Genomic DNA, 16813 nt, shown 5'->3' with positions numbered 1-16813 from the left:
TTTGATAAAACGTCTTCCCGCACTAAATGAGTTATATCCAGCTGCAGCCCCGCAGCGCCACGATTCAGGGCGCTCGTTTGCGGGCGGAAGTCGAACCATATATGGTTATGGTCTTACTAGAGTCGTGAAAACCAACATTTCTTTTTGTAAATATTCATTTTCTCATGGATTTTGGTATAAATACGAAACATTTGAATCATATGTTTGATACTTAAAAACAATACATGAAAATTAACTAAAATATATAGTCAAATATAAATATTTCTTATCTCCATTAAAATGTATGTTAATAATTAAGTAATGTCCCTATACTTTTTAATTTGATATTAAGAAATTACATTTACTTTGTGTTCATCATCAGTATCTACTTTAAGTATTTGTTACAAAATAAACACCGACACAGAGCATAATTTTTAAATGTCAAATAACATTTTTTATTTTAGAATTTCAACTACACATTAAATAAAATATATTTCCGAAGTAAATATTTCTGCACCACAAAAAAAACTAAACAACGCCAACTGTCCATCACTTCGCGTTTGTCTTTTTTTATTTTTATTAATCCAATATTCTGAACAGTGAACAGAGTATCAAATACATCAAATATAATGGTAGACAAACCGCGTTTGTCCTGAAGCGCGTGCATCGGTGCCGCCCCCACTTCCGCCCTGGATCGTGTGCCTCGAATCGCGGCGTGCGGGGCTGCAGCTGGATAATATTGGGACCAAATAGTAAAATATACTATTACCAAATAGCTATACTTAGTTAATTGCTCACATGATGGCATCTCGTCTTAGACTTAACTATACATTTCGGCATAAATAAATATTTGTTAACGTCAGCAAAGGACCCCTTTACTTTAATTTATTACTGTCTACATTATAAATGTTACAGTGCACTTGAGTGAATGAAAACAAGTAAATCCGGACAGAGGACGCCATCTTGTGCAGAGACGCGGGAATTCATTTTGCTCGAGCCTCACCTCTGACCTCACACTGCGTCCCAATTTGCATACTATCCATCCTACATAGGCTAATATTTAATGTAAATTGCCTTGTTGGAGTACTTTACAACTTTGTTAGATCGGGTCTCTACCGCAGGAAAAATATTTAGGATCCAGCGCCGGACGCCAGATCCCGTCAGGAAATATAAATTACTCACTGTTACTACGTTTAACAGAATATAATGAACGACTGAATGAATGAATAAACAATAATATAATGATAAAAATAATATTGGATAATCATATAAACAATAATATGGATAACTAATGATTATGAAAATAAATGTTTAAAAATAAACTAAAAAACACCATAATAAAAACATTCTGCACGTGAGGATCTAAGGTAGGATCCATCAGATGTTATGTCTATAAAGGGCACAAAAAAGAAAAAAATATAAATCTTCCCATGGCTTTTGTTTTAATGTTAATTAATTTTATTATTTTACTGTTGTTGTTCTTACAATTTATGTAAGTTGGGTTTTTTTTAAGTCCTGGAGTCAATGCAAATACGCTGCTGAGTCACTCCTTGAAAGGGACTTTGCACCTATTTAAATGTGTGAACAAGATAAAGGTATAACAAGACACATAACACAGTCTTGGTATTAACTGTGTTACTCTTTGATACAAAATTATATTTCTAAAATAAAAAAAAGAAAACATTGGATCAATTAAACAATCCTAGTTAATGAATATAGACTTCAGATAAACATTCATTACTTTACAGCGTAACCAACAATGTGAGGTTTGATCATGAAAAACAGAGGAGGATGAATATGGCGTAGCTGCAGGTCTGAAAAGCCAGCCGCCTCAAGATCCTTCCAAATGGCACGAGTTGTCTCACAAAAATACCCCATATAGTACCTAACAAACATAAATTTAAATATATTATTTTTATCTTTTAATATAAAGATATAGCGCTTTTAATTTCAGTACACAGACTCTGCAATATTATTGTGTGTTATCTCCAAAAGATAGTTCTGCATTCTCTCTTCCTTTGTTTAGTTATTCCTTTCTTATCAGCATGCATCGTAAACTTCAATATTGTGTAAGTGATTAGCATAAAAAATATTTTGTGAAATTTAGGACGAAACCCTTTTTTCCAGCTTGGTCGTGTATATTTGAATAATTTATAGGCCTACACACTGTAAAAAGTGAATTTTTTTCACTTTTAGTGAAACATTAATTTAACATAGCTTAACATTTTTGGGTGTTACCAATTTAAGTAAATTAAAAAAAGTTCACCTTACATTTTTTCACTTTAAATGAAAAAATGTCAGTTGACAAAACGTTCTTTTTAAGTGTTACCAATTGAATTCATTTGTTTAAGTAGATCCAACTTCATGTCTAACATCTTGTCTAACATCAGGCTCTAAATTGACCAAAACTTGACACTGTACATTTCTAAAATCCACAGTAGGGCTGATTTAGGAAAATTCGAACAGTGTCCCAATCTACCTGAATTCATCCTACAGAAAGCCCCTTAATTTTATGTAAGGGTTAATGTAAGAGTAATCTTGTAAATAGGCCTATTATATGTATTTCCATATTACCATAAAGGCTGTAGAACGTGTTGAAAAAAGTAAATCCAGCTTGAGGGGTCAGATACCACATGCTCCATAAAGAAAAATGCTCCACCCTGAAGAAGATTAAAAAAAACGTTCTGGAAAGGACATATATCTGACTCAATTGTGTGTGGTTTGGTTTTTCTCAGTGTTTCAGTATTTAAAGCACTTAAAAACAGTAATAATTTGCATAATGACATGTGTTTCTAATGGGATTACATTTATCAAATCAAATACAAAGATGTAATTGCAGTCAGCTATCTGTTGCGCTACAGTTATGTAATGCTATGCGTTGGACTACTGTCAGAAAATTAAATGTCAATGAATGTCAGTTTTTAATAAGGGGAGGGAGCTTTATCACAACAGTGTTTTCAAGTTTTGGTGTTATTAATAGAAATACACCAGATTACTGGACTGGGTCATGTTGATTAACTGTATGTCATCAACTTACGGGCCTGAGAACTCTCTTCGTCTCCTCCAGAACCTTGTGAACATCCTTAACTGAGCACAGAACCAGTGTGCTCACCACAACATCCACCGAGTTGTCCTCTACACCTTGTAGATTTTCGCCTGAAGCGACAACGAAGCTGTCATACACGAGGTGGTCGTTCTTCGCCATATGACCCTTGTAAGTGGACAGTATGCTCCAGGGCATTTACATTAAATGTTATTAATAGTGCATAATTTCACGCGTTTCCATATTAAAGTGTCCACTTACAAGGGTCTGTCATCAGATATGTTGAAAACGTGCATTTTGATATTTATGTGTGCCAAGACATTTTAGAAATCACGACCGGATGACGATTTACGGCCATGTCCTGAGTACAGTACGTATGCTATGTATAGTGACCCTATATATACACAGTTATGGTGACACAAAATGATTTAAAACTTGAAATAAGGTTTTGGATATTGCACATCTCCAAGTCATTCACTCCATGTGCAACTTTGTTCGCTTTTTACACCACCAGGTGTCACTGTGGCCTCAAAGCTTCAGCACTGGCACTCAGAGATCGATTGCTAAGTCTGAGGTAAAACACGCCCCCCTCATTAGCATACAGACGAAGAAAAGAAGAAACAAACAAATGTACAAACAAATAAATGTGGAAATAAATATATATAGAAACACACAAATGCATAAACAAATACGTGCAGACATAAACACATCCATACATAAATAAATGCGAAAATAAACCAAAGTCAAAATAAATAAATGTATAAATAAATGAATAAATAAATAAATAAATAATAGTGTGAAAAAATACAATTATACATAAATAAAGAAATACAGGTATAAATACTCATTTATTTTTGTTTTTTTACATTTCCTTGTATATTTATTTATGTATTTATTTATTTATGAACATGGCAGAATTGGCTCCCCATAGAATAGACACATCACAGACATTTTATTGGTTTTATTCGGAATTTTATTGGTTCTAATGGAATATGGCCCAAAACATACTACAGTGTATTGGTCTTTGTTGGTCTCTAATGGTATGTATTGGTCTATGTATTGGTTCTAATGGAATATGGCCCAAAACACACTACAGAGCGGTTTGCTAGCTGGAGCCATTTACTTCCAGACTTTGTGCTAAGCTAAGCTAGCGGGGGCTGCGTCAGACAGAGACAGCTTAAATTAAATTTAGTTGGCCTTAACAGTGACCCTAACAACTTGCCAAACAACCAGTAGTCTGTGGACACTGGCGTATAGCAATTACACAGAATAAGAGTATTCATTTATGTGTATTTCATGTATTTTTAATCCCAAAATTTTAAATAAATGACATATGGCTATGCTACTGATTTACTTCTCCTTTGAGTGGCAAAACATTCAACAAAATGGCTGGCTGTTCTAGCGTCGGCCGCAAAAATTTCAGTATAACTGACAATTATCAGCAAAAATTAAATTTAGTTGGACTTGATAGTGACCCTAGTAACTTGTCAACCCACCTGTGGTCAATGTACGTTGGCATGAACGATCTATTTACTTTTCCCTTCTGTGTTTTTGGCAGTCTCTAAAACGATAGCTCCGAATTCTTGTTTAATCTGTTAGGACAGTCTATCCCACAACAGCTTTTTCCCATTTAGATGCGTTTCCCTGTGTTTTCGCTGATTTCACACTGTACACAAATTCTGCCGCTTTGTCTTTTGCCACTCAGTGGGTGTAACCGCAGTCACTTTCGCAGAAGGTGACGTCATGTGCATACCCTCTACAGGATGTGAAGACTACATCGCATTCGCAACTCTCATGTGATTCACAGCAATACTTCCAGGTTTCTTCCCACCAGAGCCTCGTTTTCGATTTGAAGATGGCGGCTGCATGAAATCAGTATACTCACTTTTTTTCTCACCAACGCACAAACCAGACAGAATAATGAAAAAAAATAACTAAAAAGTCTGCTGCCTTTCTAAACAGACATCAAAACACAGTAGCACTCACTCAACCGATATTAGACTGCAGTATCGATGTCCACCTGCAGGGGGCGTGGACAGGCTTTCGAACAAAAAAGAATGACGAAATGCTTAAAAAATTATCTGGATTTTTCTTTTAAGAAAATGGACTATTCCTTTAAGGATCACAGCGTTGTCCAGGCAACAGTCGTCACTTCCGTTTCGCGTTTGCATATCTGTGGGTGCGTACTCTTTCGCTCTGCACTCAAAAGTAAGTCCTTTTGCTAACACAAAAACAGTATATATTATAATTGCAAATTGCAACCATCAGCTCACCCTTAATTTGTTAAAACGCATGTGGTAGCCGCCATAGGACACATCGTCATCTGAAGCAACGTAGGGGCCAAATGTGGTCTATTGAACAGTTTGTCCGTTTAGGGCTACTGTAGAAACATGACGATGGGTTCCATGTAAGGGGACCCGCGGTGTATGGAGATAAAAACAGCTCATTCCGAGGTAATAAAAGCAATACAGCTCATCATGTAAGGTCTTTATTCACCACTGATAATATAGTTAATGTATGTGTTTAATATAGCATTTCTGTCAAGTGATCCTTCTAAAAGTTACACAATACACCTTTAACAGTTTTTTAATAACCAAATACTGCTACGGCCAAATCTCGTGAAGTTTCGGGTTAGGTTTGGGGTAGGATTAGGATGAAAAACAATGGTTCTTTCGTGATATGATACAGCTACGACCTAAATCCTGTGAGATGTTGGGTTTAGGGTTAGGTTTATTGTTTTATCAACTGAAGATATTTATGCATTCTTCGTTTCTGTTAAACATTTGTCATGTTGGTAAAGTCATAGTGAACATAAATCTTCCCATGGCTTTTGTTTTAATGTTAATTATTAATTAATTGTTGTTTTACTGTTGTTGTTCTGATCTTTACTTGTTCTTCCAATTTATGTAAGTTGCTTATGGCATTTTTTTAATCCTGGAGGCATTACAAATACGGCTGCTGAGTCACGTGACTCCTTGAAAGGAACTTTGCACCTTTGTGTAAACAAGATAAAGTTAACAAGACACATAACACAGTTTTGGCATTAACTGTTTTACTCTTTGATACAAAATTATATTTCTAAAACAAAACAAGAAAACGAATTTAATACACTTGAAAAGTTTCCCTTTTGTCAAAATGCACCTTCATTATTTTACGGCATAACCAACAATGTGAGGTCTGACCATAAAGAACAGAGGAGGATGAATATGGCGTAGCTGCAGGTCTGAAAAGCCAGCTGCCTCAAGATCCTTCCAAGTGGCACGAGTTGTCTCACAACCATCCCCAAAATAGTACCTAACAAACATACATTTAAACATAAAGATATAGCGCTTTTAATTTCAGGAATGCTAAGGCTGTTACCAATTGAAGTAATTTGTTTAAGTATCCAACTTTCACTTTTTACAGTGCAGATATAACTTTTCACCAACCAAAGTCTAACATCAGGCTCTAAATTTGACACTGTACATTTCTAAAGTCCACAGTAGGATTGATTCAGGAAAATTGGAACAGTGTCCCAATCTACCTGAATTCCTCCTACAGAAAGCACCTTAATTTTATGTAAGGGTGATCTTGTAAATAGGCCTATCATATATATTTCCATATTACCACAAAGGCTGTAGAACATGTTGAAAAAAGTAAATCCAGCTTGAGGGGTCAGATACAACATGCTCCATAAAGAAAAATGCTCCACCCTGAAGAAGATAAAAAATAACGTTCTGTGAAGCATATTATACATAACCGACTCAATTGTATGTGGTTTGAGTAGGTTTTCTCAGTATTTCAGTATTTAAAGCACTTAAAAACAATAATACTCTGCATAATGACAGGTGATATAAAACAAACATGTGTTCCGCTGTTGCGCTAGCTATCTATATGTGCCTAAGAGCACTGATAGTTATGTAATGCGTTGGATTGACTGTCAGAAAATGTTAATGAATTTTAGTTTTTAATAAGGGCATGGAGTTGTAACACCACAGTGTTTTCATGTTTTGGTGTTATTAATAGAAATACAACAGATTAATGAAATGGACACATGTTGATTTACTGACTGTGATCAACTTACGGGCCTAAGAACTCTCTTCGACTCCTCCAGAACCTTGTGAACATTCTTAACTGAGCACAGAACCAGTGTGCACACCACAACATCCACCGAGTTGTCCTCTACACCTTGTAAATTCTCGCCTGAAGCGACAACGAAGCTGTCATACACGAGGTGGTCGTTCTTCGCCATACTTTTCTCCAGATAGCTTCGAAAATGTGGGTTCGGGTCGGTGCATGTAAGTTTGCAGCCAGTCGGGTAGTACTCAAAGTTCGCCCCGGATCCACAGCCCACCTCCAAGATCCGCAGAGGACCGTTCTTTGGGTAAAATTTTGACAAGCTTCGAAATAATTCCCTTTTCTTATCGTTCATTTTGTCATTGTACGAAGCCGCACATCTAGACACGATAAAAGGAAACACGCGTTTGTAGAAAGACAAAAGTCCGACCGTTTCTGCTACGTAAAGCGGTAAGGTAATACATTTAACGAAGAAAGCGCAGGCGTGCATTAAAAACGTCATTTTTAACAACAATCCTGCCGCAAAGACATGCACCTTCTTCTCATAAACGAAAGGGCAGTTGCTACGAATACCATGTGACTACCATGCCTACATCTGAGTGCAGTATATACAATTTGGACAATGTGCCTACAGGTGGCGTCCGTGTATAAAGAATCAGTGCCAGGGTCCAATTTCCCCATTACAGTTTAACCTTTGTGGCCAATCCTTCTGTCTGTCCAACTATCAATCTGTCTTAAAAAAGGCACTAATTCCTAAAGTCCTCCATGGTCACTAAAGCTTACTTAATAGGATTAGGTTTACAGTAATATCTTTAGAAGCTCTGAGCTCCTGTATTACTTGCAAGCCTATCTAGAAACTACAAATCTTTACACCTTGAGCAAAATAATAATACTGTGCTCTGGTAATTTCAATTATATTGGCCCGGCATGCAAGATCATGTTAAGACGTCACTGCCCCATTTGGATCAAATTCAAAGTGGAACTTCAGCACCAAGGACAGTGCCCAAACACAGCGGCTTGTGGCACATTGCACAGCAAAACTTCATCCATTTGATGCTCATCAGTGAGGACTACAAAAGATGCTCAGGTGGCCCAGAAGGAGGAGTTGGCAATAGGGTAAAAGTCTAAGGCTTATTGCACGGTCTAACAGGATTAGAGGAAGATTAACAACTGCCTGCAACCCCTGACCACCTACCATTTGTTTCATCTCAACCAGCCTCCCCGCATGAATCAGCCCGATAAGTACAAACAATGACCAAGCCATTCTGACCACTTTACTCAAAACAACAAATAGTTGATTGAAACCTGAACTAATTTGCTTACCATTTTACACTGTAAAAAATTCCGTAGAAATTACAGTGGTACTTGCAGCTGGTTAGTTTTATAGTTTTATTCTGTAAAGATAAAGACTTGTTAATATTTAAAATTTATTTAACTTTGAACAAACTCTTGCCAGTAAATAAAATAAATGTTAATCTACGGTAATTTACCGGCAAACCAGCTGCAATACCATTGTAATTTCTACAGAATATTTTTACAGTGTTGTTAATATTTAAAATTTATTTAACTTTGAACAAACTCTTGCAATAGCATCAATTTAAATCTATGGGTAAGTTACCGGCAACCAGCTGCAAGTTACACTGTAATTTTGACTGAATTTTTTTTACAGTGTATTTTATATTTTTTTGCCCATGTTCTTTAATATCCTTTCACTATCACTGGTGACTCTGTGTTTGACCTCAAATTTTAAAACGTTTAAACATTTTTTTTTATGAAAACATTAATTCAAATAAGGCAAAACCCCAAGAAAGTTTACATGTAACATATTTGTAACATATTTGTATGATGGTACAATAACAGTTGATCAATGGCATTGAAATGAAATTAATGTGTGCTGATGTAGAAATATTGAAATATTTTATAGTGTTACACATTGGATTAAAATAACTATTAAAATATGGACAAATTCTCTGTTGGTAGTGGTTGGGTTTGTCAATATTTTACCCCACCATGCATGGGTTGAAACAACCTAACATTTTTGCTCTAAAACCTGTTCAAACAAAAGTTGGGTACATTAATTTACTTTGAAAAAGTAAAATGGGATGGCACAACCCAGCATTATGGATAGGTTTGTCCAAATTTTACCCAACCATGGGTTGAAACAACCTGACAATATTTTGTTTTAGTGTAGCCTAGACCATTTCAAAAGATGTAAACAATGCTGGTCCAGAAACAATTCCTGTTTCAGTTTGTGACTGTTTTTTTTATTTCACACATCTTTAAGATGTTTGTTTAACTTTTTGATTCAGTTCTATATGTTGGTTGTATTTTATCCCAACGTTTATCTAGTGTTAAAGAACTGAAACAGGAAGTTGGACCAGTGTTGTTTACATCTTTTGAAATGGTCTATATTACACTAAGGGTTATGAAGCATGAAAAACTACAAATAAAATATTATTTAGCATCTGAAGAGCTTTTCACATCTTAAAATGTGCATAACTACAGGCTATTCATTGTTACACAGTCAGCTAATTTTGGAACTGATTAAATTAAAGAAATGTATTTTTCCACCTACAGTAGAATTAATCAATTAATTTGTCATTAATTAACAGTTCAACTTTAATTGTTGGTTTTAAATCTGAGACAATTTGGCAATTTGAAGACAACTGATTTCTGAAAATTTAAAGATTTTAGGAATTTTTGGATGGTCAATTAAGCTAACATGGTGATTGATATTCCCTTTCAGCGCCGTTTTGCTTACGTTGCAGCGTTCTCCTCGGTCAGTACGGAAGTCGGAAGTAGGGTACTTGCAGACGCTCCCTAACAATTTGCTGAGAGTCATCAATTATGCAGGCTAGCCGTACGCACTGGGAAGGAAGATAGCGGCAACAATATGGCGACATCCGCAGTTTCTCCTGGGTCTTTTAAGCATCCTTAGTCACGCAGTATCTACATGGATCGCTCTTAATGCGGATAAAGTAAGTAGACTTTCTCTTGTCTACAGCGCCAGCGTTTTATTTTTGTCAGGTGTTTATAACCCATTCTGAGCATGCCTCATACCTGGACTCATCTGCCGCAGAGCGGTCTCTCTCGCTCAGCATCTTTTCTGCTCGCAGATGCTGCAGAAAATGCAGGAAAAGACCAATTTACACGCCTGACACTACTAACCGTTATAGTGCTGGCCAAATGAATCGTATGCAAAGTCTGACTGAGGTAAATGAGGGTGTTGGCCTGGCGCCGAAAACATAACATGAGAGTGTCTGTATCGAAATGTAGAATATACGCATAGGATGGGACAGGCAAGTGAGACCTCCGCAAACTTTATTGTATTGATTTCTTTACCTCGCGAAAACACAGACCGACGCATGACGCTATAGTAAGCTTTCAGATGAAATTTGTGACAGTGCGTTGCAACGTAACATGTCAAAATCACTAATGTGGCAGTTTTATGTCCCCTTGCGCCTGCATTCCCCCTCCCTTCGAGTCACCCTCGCCATACTTATTTGGGCTGGACTCCCTAGAATGGGTGCGTTTACGTTTTCATCGTTATAACGGAATTTACACTTCTCATTTGCTCGTAGCTAAATGATGTGCCTCAACGTGTGCGGTGTTGCGGGTTAAATCAGAGGGAGGACGGTAAGACTGTACGGGTGTGGTGCTGAAGCGGACAGGAGTCCCAAATGTTACCAAGTGTTCACATAAAAATGATATTAAACCCTGCGGAATAGCAGCTCTCTATTGAAAACCATTATAGGCACGGCTGTCTGAGTCGTCGGTGGGGTTGAGATTTTGGACTAATGACTGATATTTCACAGGTTCATTCGCTGGCTCGTGCCTTCACACGAGCTCAGCTCCACTGCAGTATTTCAGTAGAGAGCGTGGGGCCCACGCGTGAACATACAGATGTTGTAATTATCGCAAACAAACTTGGATACTGGTCGGTATTCATAGTTTTTATTGCATTGCATGCACAAGCTTGTAAGAAACTAAAATGTTTAAAATAAGAGAGAATTGGTAAATATATGGAACAAATAGAAAGCAAAGCAGAGAAGTGTGATTATAGAATCACAAAATATTTGTAAATTGCATGTACAAATACGTTTACCTGTCTGTTTGTTACTGGACAAAACATACATCTGGAAATAAAAAAAAAATGACTTATTTTATCACATTTGCAATTAAACGTGAGAGCCTGCTCTCATTTTGTTTGTTTTGGTTTAAAAGAGATGGTTATTAAACCAATTTTATGGCCTTTCAACTGCACACGGGACAGGCTGAGGGGAGGGTCCTCCTCGTGACAGTCCCCCCACCCCTTTAATGTACAGCGACTGAACATTAGTAGCCTACCGATAGGAATACATTCACTATCATTTAAAGACACAGAATCAAATACGAGAAAGATATAGGAGTCAGGACATTTGATGGTTTGTTGAGGCGGCATCTGGATTTTTTTTATCACCTAGACTAGAGGACACGCGTCTGCTCGCGCCAAGCGGTACTGAAAAGAACAGCGCTCTTGAGGAGTCAAGTAACCGACGGCAGTGTCTCAACGCCAGTGGACTTTTACCGGTTATTAGACACTTCCTAAAACAAACTACATATTTTTCCGGGCTATAACGGGAATATGTAGGAATCTTCACGGCGGTACGGGATTTACATTTTAAAGAGGAGAGTGAGCAATGACTTTGCTTTTCAGCCATGTAAGTAGCCTACCTGTCTACTGGCATCGATCATTTTACATAAAATGTTATCCGGTAGCTTTTTGTTTTACTTTGCTAATGCTCAACCTTTGATTGAGGCAGTTGAAAATAAAAAAAATACATTTAAAAGTCATTTCCATAGCATTTGAGAGAAAACCAAAAGCATTTTAAGGTCATTGTGGATATGAGTTGTCAGGGCCTGTCTCTTGGACACAGCGTGTCGTTTATGTATCACCTTGAGGTGAGGCGTTTCCACTGTATCTCTGAAAGGAGACTTTTGGGATGGACAAAACCCTCGTGTAACAAAAAAAAGGCACGTCGGTCATACTGTCTATTTTCTGTTTCATTCCTACAAACAGTTCATCTTTGATAGGGAAATTTCATTTTCGTTTTAGCTGATGCCTCTGTATTTAAACGGCCAAGCAGTCGCCTTACATATTATGTCACGTGGTCGTGAGCACTTTACTATTGATCTGGCCCGTGCTGACTTAACTGAATCAGTTTTTGGGTTATAAATAATTAACACACAGTGTCATTAAGGATATAGAGAACAGGGATTCAGCGTTGGACATCATAAAAAAATCCAGAATTTGCTTATGCTTAAGAAAACAGATTTGTCATATAACACTTACTGTAGTTGACATGTGATGGGAATGATGCACTTATCAGAAAAGAACATGAGGGAAAGATTGTGTGTCTTTGGACATTATGCCCATATGCTTTTTTAAAAATGTTGCTTCCCTGAAAAGGATCAATTGTGTATCCAGTCTTGGTCACTGAAGTGTAAATGTGGGACAGACTTGCAGGATGACATTCTGGAAAAGTAATAGCCCAGTTTCGATAGGGTTGGAGCTAAGTCGACACACACCTGAAAGACTGGAGAGTATGATCTCATTCGGGGTTTTTATGTACCACGTCATAAATCATTTTAAATCAGATTGTTCTTCATGGACAAAGCCAAAGTTGCTGAAAGCTTAGTGAAAAAATAACATCTTGAAGATATGCTAAAAAAAGAGTGCATGTGTAAATAATTCTGGTTTATTGAAGTAAAGAGTTTGTTTGATGATGTTTTCATGGCAGCTGTATGTGGGCCCAAGTTTAGACTTTCTGTTGATGTTCTTTTTCTTTCCCAAACATATTTGACATAGCGATGTTGTTTGTTATCTGTATTCACTGCCCAAATGTGTTTTTAATGAGATGGCATAACATGTAATATCCCACAAGGCTTTGCAGTTTAAACCAAGAGTGTGTAGTTTTCTTGAAATCAAGTGAAACCGCTTGTATAACTTGGTACCAGAGTTGGTGTTTATAAAATGGCTTATAATGTTTATGGTCTAAACCAGCTAATGAAAAAATAAGTGTGGCTTAAATGGGACATTTCTGTAATAAATGATCCACAAACTGGATCAACTTTTGAGATTTTAGTATGTATAGCGCAATTACATATATCTGTTTATCTGTTGAACCCTTAGAATGAATATGCTTGACGACATTGTGGACTGGTCTGCAATGTTAGTTAGATAATCCAGGTCATCTTCGAGGGTTGATAGGGCAGTAATACATTTATGACCTTTCCCACTAATGTACACTCTCTCTTTCTCCCTCTTACGCACAGACACACACGTACAGGTTGAGCCTTTAGTGCTGCAGCGCATTTGGTATTATTCTGCTTGGTCATCTACTTCTTAATGGATGTAATGAATGTGTGTGTGTGTGTGTGTGTGTGTGTGTGTGTGTGTGTGTGTGTGTGTGTGTGTGTGTGTAAGAGTAAGAAAACAACAAGAGAGAGAACTGCAAAAGAGGATGACGAATAACAGGGCCCAATAAGACATCAACTGACAACACACGCTAATATAAAAAAAATCAAGAATAGTTTTATGTTTGTTGTGTTTGTAAGTCTTTTCTTAGTAATTGGTGAACTTTACAGAATTATAACATCTGTTCTTTTTCTTTTGTCATTGTTCCCTATGTACATCTGTCTGGGTGCCTGCCTCTCCCCTCCTCTTACTAGAGCTGGCTGTCCTGAATGGCTTCTAAATAAAGAGGACTCTGCTGCAGGATGACAATATGGCCGCGCAGCTGCTCGCACCTCCAGGCCCAGATAGCTTCAAAAAATTCACCCCGGAGTCGTTGGCCAACATCGAGAAGCGAATTGCCGAGGAGAAAAAGAAGAAGCCTGTTAAGCCAAGATCTGACAGCAGTCACCGTGACGACGATGACGAGAACAAACCTAAGCCCAACACCGACCTGGAAGCGGGGAAGAGCGTGCCCTTCATTTATGGGGATGTCCCTTCGAAAATGTTGGCCGTGCCCCTGGAGGACATTGACCCCTACTATATGAACCAGAAAGTGAGTCCCGTATCATCCCTGGTAAAACTCATCCTCCAATGGACGGGTGGAATGTGGTTGCCCTGTCTAGGGTGAATTTAGAGGAGGTGTTCCAATTGCTTCGCTCTCCAGCTTCTGGGAGAACCAGAGAACAGGGAGTGGTGGAAAGGTTTGGGGATGTGCAGAGAGAGAGTTATATCTGCTTGTTAAGTCATGTTGACGTAAATAATACTGTTTCCGGGTCCAAGTCTCCATTTATTTCAAAAGAGGATATTGTTCAAACAGCGTGTATGAGCACTATCTATTCATATTACACATTTAAGAAAATTTTATAAACTTTCAGTATACACAGCAGTCTCCAGGCTTACGGAATTGCCGACAGGAATATATTAATAATGTGTAAAAATCCACGTCCATGAGTCTGATCATCCTCAGATTTTTCAGATGTTTTTGGCAGTTTTGCAATGCGATTGTATATTAGCGTGATTTTTTTTGTTATTTCTCTGTGGCATTTGAGATGGGTTGGACCCGGAAGTGCTGCATGACGTCAGACTTAACAAGCAGATTGGCTGGTGAGAATTCTAGATAGGTGGAATAGTTCTTTGGTAATTCAGAAGTCATTCAAAAGTCATAGATTTGGTTACTAGCAGAGTTTTTTCACCTATGGGCTTTTATTTGCCGAGTTTTTCCTATTATAACGTCGTCAGCATTTTTAGATGCTTTGTGTGTTGAAGTCGTCAAAATTGAATTTGCACTACAAAGTTTCATAGTTTACAGCTAATGCTATCGTTTCTATTGTGAAATTACAAAAAAAGTGTATTTGACATATTATTTTACGTTATTTTTAAGGCACCCCAACTGCCGGAATTTTACGTTTTTTTTACCGTTTTTTTTACAGTGTGCTTTTTATTTTACGTTAAATTGCATATAGTTCGATACACATAAAAGTTGCCATATATACCACATGAAATGTACATAAAAGTAGTCTTGTACATGTAAATAAAACTCAAAAGTCACTCCTATACAGCTGTATTAAGATTAGTATTAGCAGCTAGTGAAACATCAATGTCTAGCGTTTTTAGTATACCGCCATTGACATATCTGCTGTGTTTTGCTTATGCGCGTGGCGTGCGTGACCAAACAATTCACAATATTGTTCTACATTTATTGCAGTTATGCTTCTTTGTGTGGTCTTGTATGTTTAAATCATTCTTATTTATTATCAAGTGACAGAGAGAGTATAGATGATGTGCTCTGTGCTTTTTCTTATGATGCTTAAACAGCAAAACTTTCCCTGTCACTCCCTGTATCTCTATCTTTTCTGTTTCTTTACCTGCTTCTGAAATGACCTTCAAACTCAATGTAGTGTGTGTGTGTGTGTATGAGTAAAGGAGCCGCATCAGCATGTCCTTGGTACTCACTAGCGGTGTGTGTTACATAACTGGACAGAGTGTAGCATGTTTCATATGATAAGGGGAAAATGAGAAAAGCAAAGGAAACATGTTTTTCGTACCTTGCCTTTGTCATCCCTCATCCCTGGAATGACCATTTCCATATATTTCACATCATCTTTTTTGTGTTGTCTCTCTACTGTGCGAGGGTGCAATAACTGCAGCAGCTTACAGTAGTGCTCTTGTATCGTAGAAAGGAGTTAAAGTGAATAAAAAGAGGAAAGGGAGGAGGAAGTGAAGAAGTGCAGGGTTGCAGTTCTGCTGGTCCCTTGAGTAGTGAGGTGAAAGAGCCATTCAGAATGTCATGGGTGTATAAACCTACAGAAAGGCCCGATGCCACTTGACTTTGCATGTGTATGTTTGTGAGATATGGGATGTGTCCGAGCTGCCCATTCGGTTATTATGTAAAATTGACATGCCATGCAGCTCCTGTATAGCTCAGTAGTAGAGCATTGCGCAAAAGGTAATGGGTTCGAACCCATGGAACACACGTAGTAGTAAAAAATTTATGTATTTTAATGCAATGTAAGTCGCTTCAGATTAACGCGTCTGCCAAATGCATAAATGTAAATGTAAAATTTAAATGCAGCTTTCTGTTTGCCCCAGGTGTGTGTGTGTGTGTGTGTGTGTGTGTGACTTCTAGAGACAAGACAGTTTTTTATGGCTAGATAGATAAACTATTTGTTTTTGTCTATTATCTTTTATCATTTTTTTATCGTTCCCAATCATTTCTTATATGTGACACTGCCTATGAAACCCAGCTTTTTGTGTTTTCTACCTAAAATCCTGTTACATAATGTAAAGAACATTCTGTGAAAATATAACCTTGATATCTTTAATATTGACCGTGGAAGACTGTCAAAGATTGAAATCAATGTGAAATTAAACTTTGATGCTCTCAAAATAAGACTATGAGACTTTAGTCTGGATTTCACAAGGAGTGTCACATATTCCTGTATGTACCTTACCTTAATATATTTTCTGCATTGTCTTTTGCATACTTAAAGTACTTTATAATGATAGAGCTTTTTGTATGTTGACAGACAGGAACACACTTATATGACTGGATAGACAGATGGGTGATTCTCACGAAATTCAGATTTAGAAGGTGTCCAGCATCAGAATTTTTAAAAAGCCCTTGGAGCCAATTTTTTTTGCACATATAAATTAATATCTGAACTTACTATAACCATTATTTTTACAGGATTTAAAAATATTTCCTATAGAATTATTAAATTTTTTTAGATTATCATTAT

At 37.2% G+C, this 16813-nt stretch overlaps 3 protein-coding genes across 8 annotated transcripts in view; 1 reads left to right on the top strand and 2 right to left on the bottom strand.

The window, feature by feature from the left end:
- Positions 1–429: 429 nt before the first annotated feature.
- On the bottom strand, positions 430–3204 carry LOC129451053 (thiol S-methyltransferase TMT1A-like). Its single transcript, XM_055214105.2, has 3 exons — positions 3017–3204; positions 2554–2639; positions 430–1864 (listed from the first exon to the last, which is right to left on the bottom strand). Exons 1-3 carry the CDS (start codon positions 3182–3184, stop codon positions 1717–1719), a joined length of 402 nt encoding a protein of 133 aa, XP_055070080.2. The 5' UTR covers positions 3185–3204; the 3' UTR covers positions 430–1716.
- A 2853-nt stretch (positions 3205–6057) lies between these two features.
- LOC129451054 (thiol S-methyltransferase TMT1A) lies at positions 6058–7661 on the bottom strand. Its single transcript, XM_055214107.2, has 3 exons — positions 7086–7661; positions 6629–6714; positions 6058–6316 (listed from the first exon to the last, which is right to left on the bottom strand). Exons 1-3 carry the CDS (start codon positions 7578–7580, stop codon positions 6169–6171), a joined length of 729 nt encoding a protein of 242 aa, XP_055070082.2. The 5' UTR covers positions 7581–7661; the 3' UTR covers positions 6058–6168.
- Positions 7662–9901: 2240 nt separating this feature from the next.
- The window catches only part of scn8ab (sodium channel, voltage gated, type VIII, alpha subunit b), a 71755-nt gene continuing 64843 nt past the window's right edge, over positions 9902–16813 (top strand). For 5 of the 6 annotated variants that reach the window (XM_073870334.1, XM_073870335.1, XM_073870332.1 and 2 more), the window contains exons 1-2: positions 9902–10056; positions 13790–14127. In XM_073870334.1, the coding sequence (XP_073726435.1) occupies positions 13846–14127 (282 nt within the window). In that variant the 5' untranslated portion in view covers positions 9902–10056; positions 13790–13845. Of the gene's footprint in view, positions 10057–11385; positions 11779–13789; positions 14128–16813 lie in introns of those variants that run through there. The other variant, XM_073870331.1, reaches the window with a different exon arrangement.

The sequence above is a fragment of the Misgurnus anguillicaudatus genome, chromosome 8 (genome assembly GCF_027580225.2).
Source record: "Misgurnus anguillicaudatus chromosome 8, ASM2758022v2, whole genome shotgun sequence".
In the NCBI taxonomy this organism is placed as follows: domain Eukaryota; kingdom Metazoa; phylum Chordata; class Actinopteri; order Cypriniformes; family Cobitidae; genus Misgurnus; species Misgurnus anguillicaudatus.
This window is presented reverse-complemented; position numbering and strand designations above follow the sequence as displayed.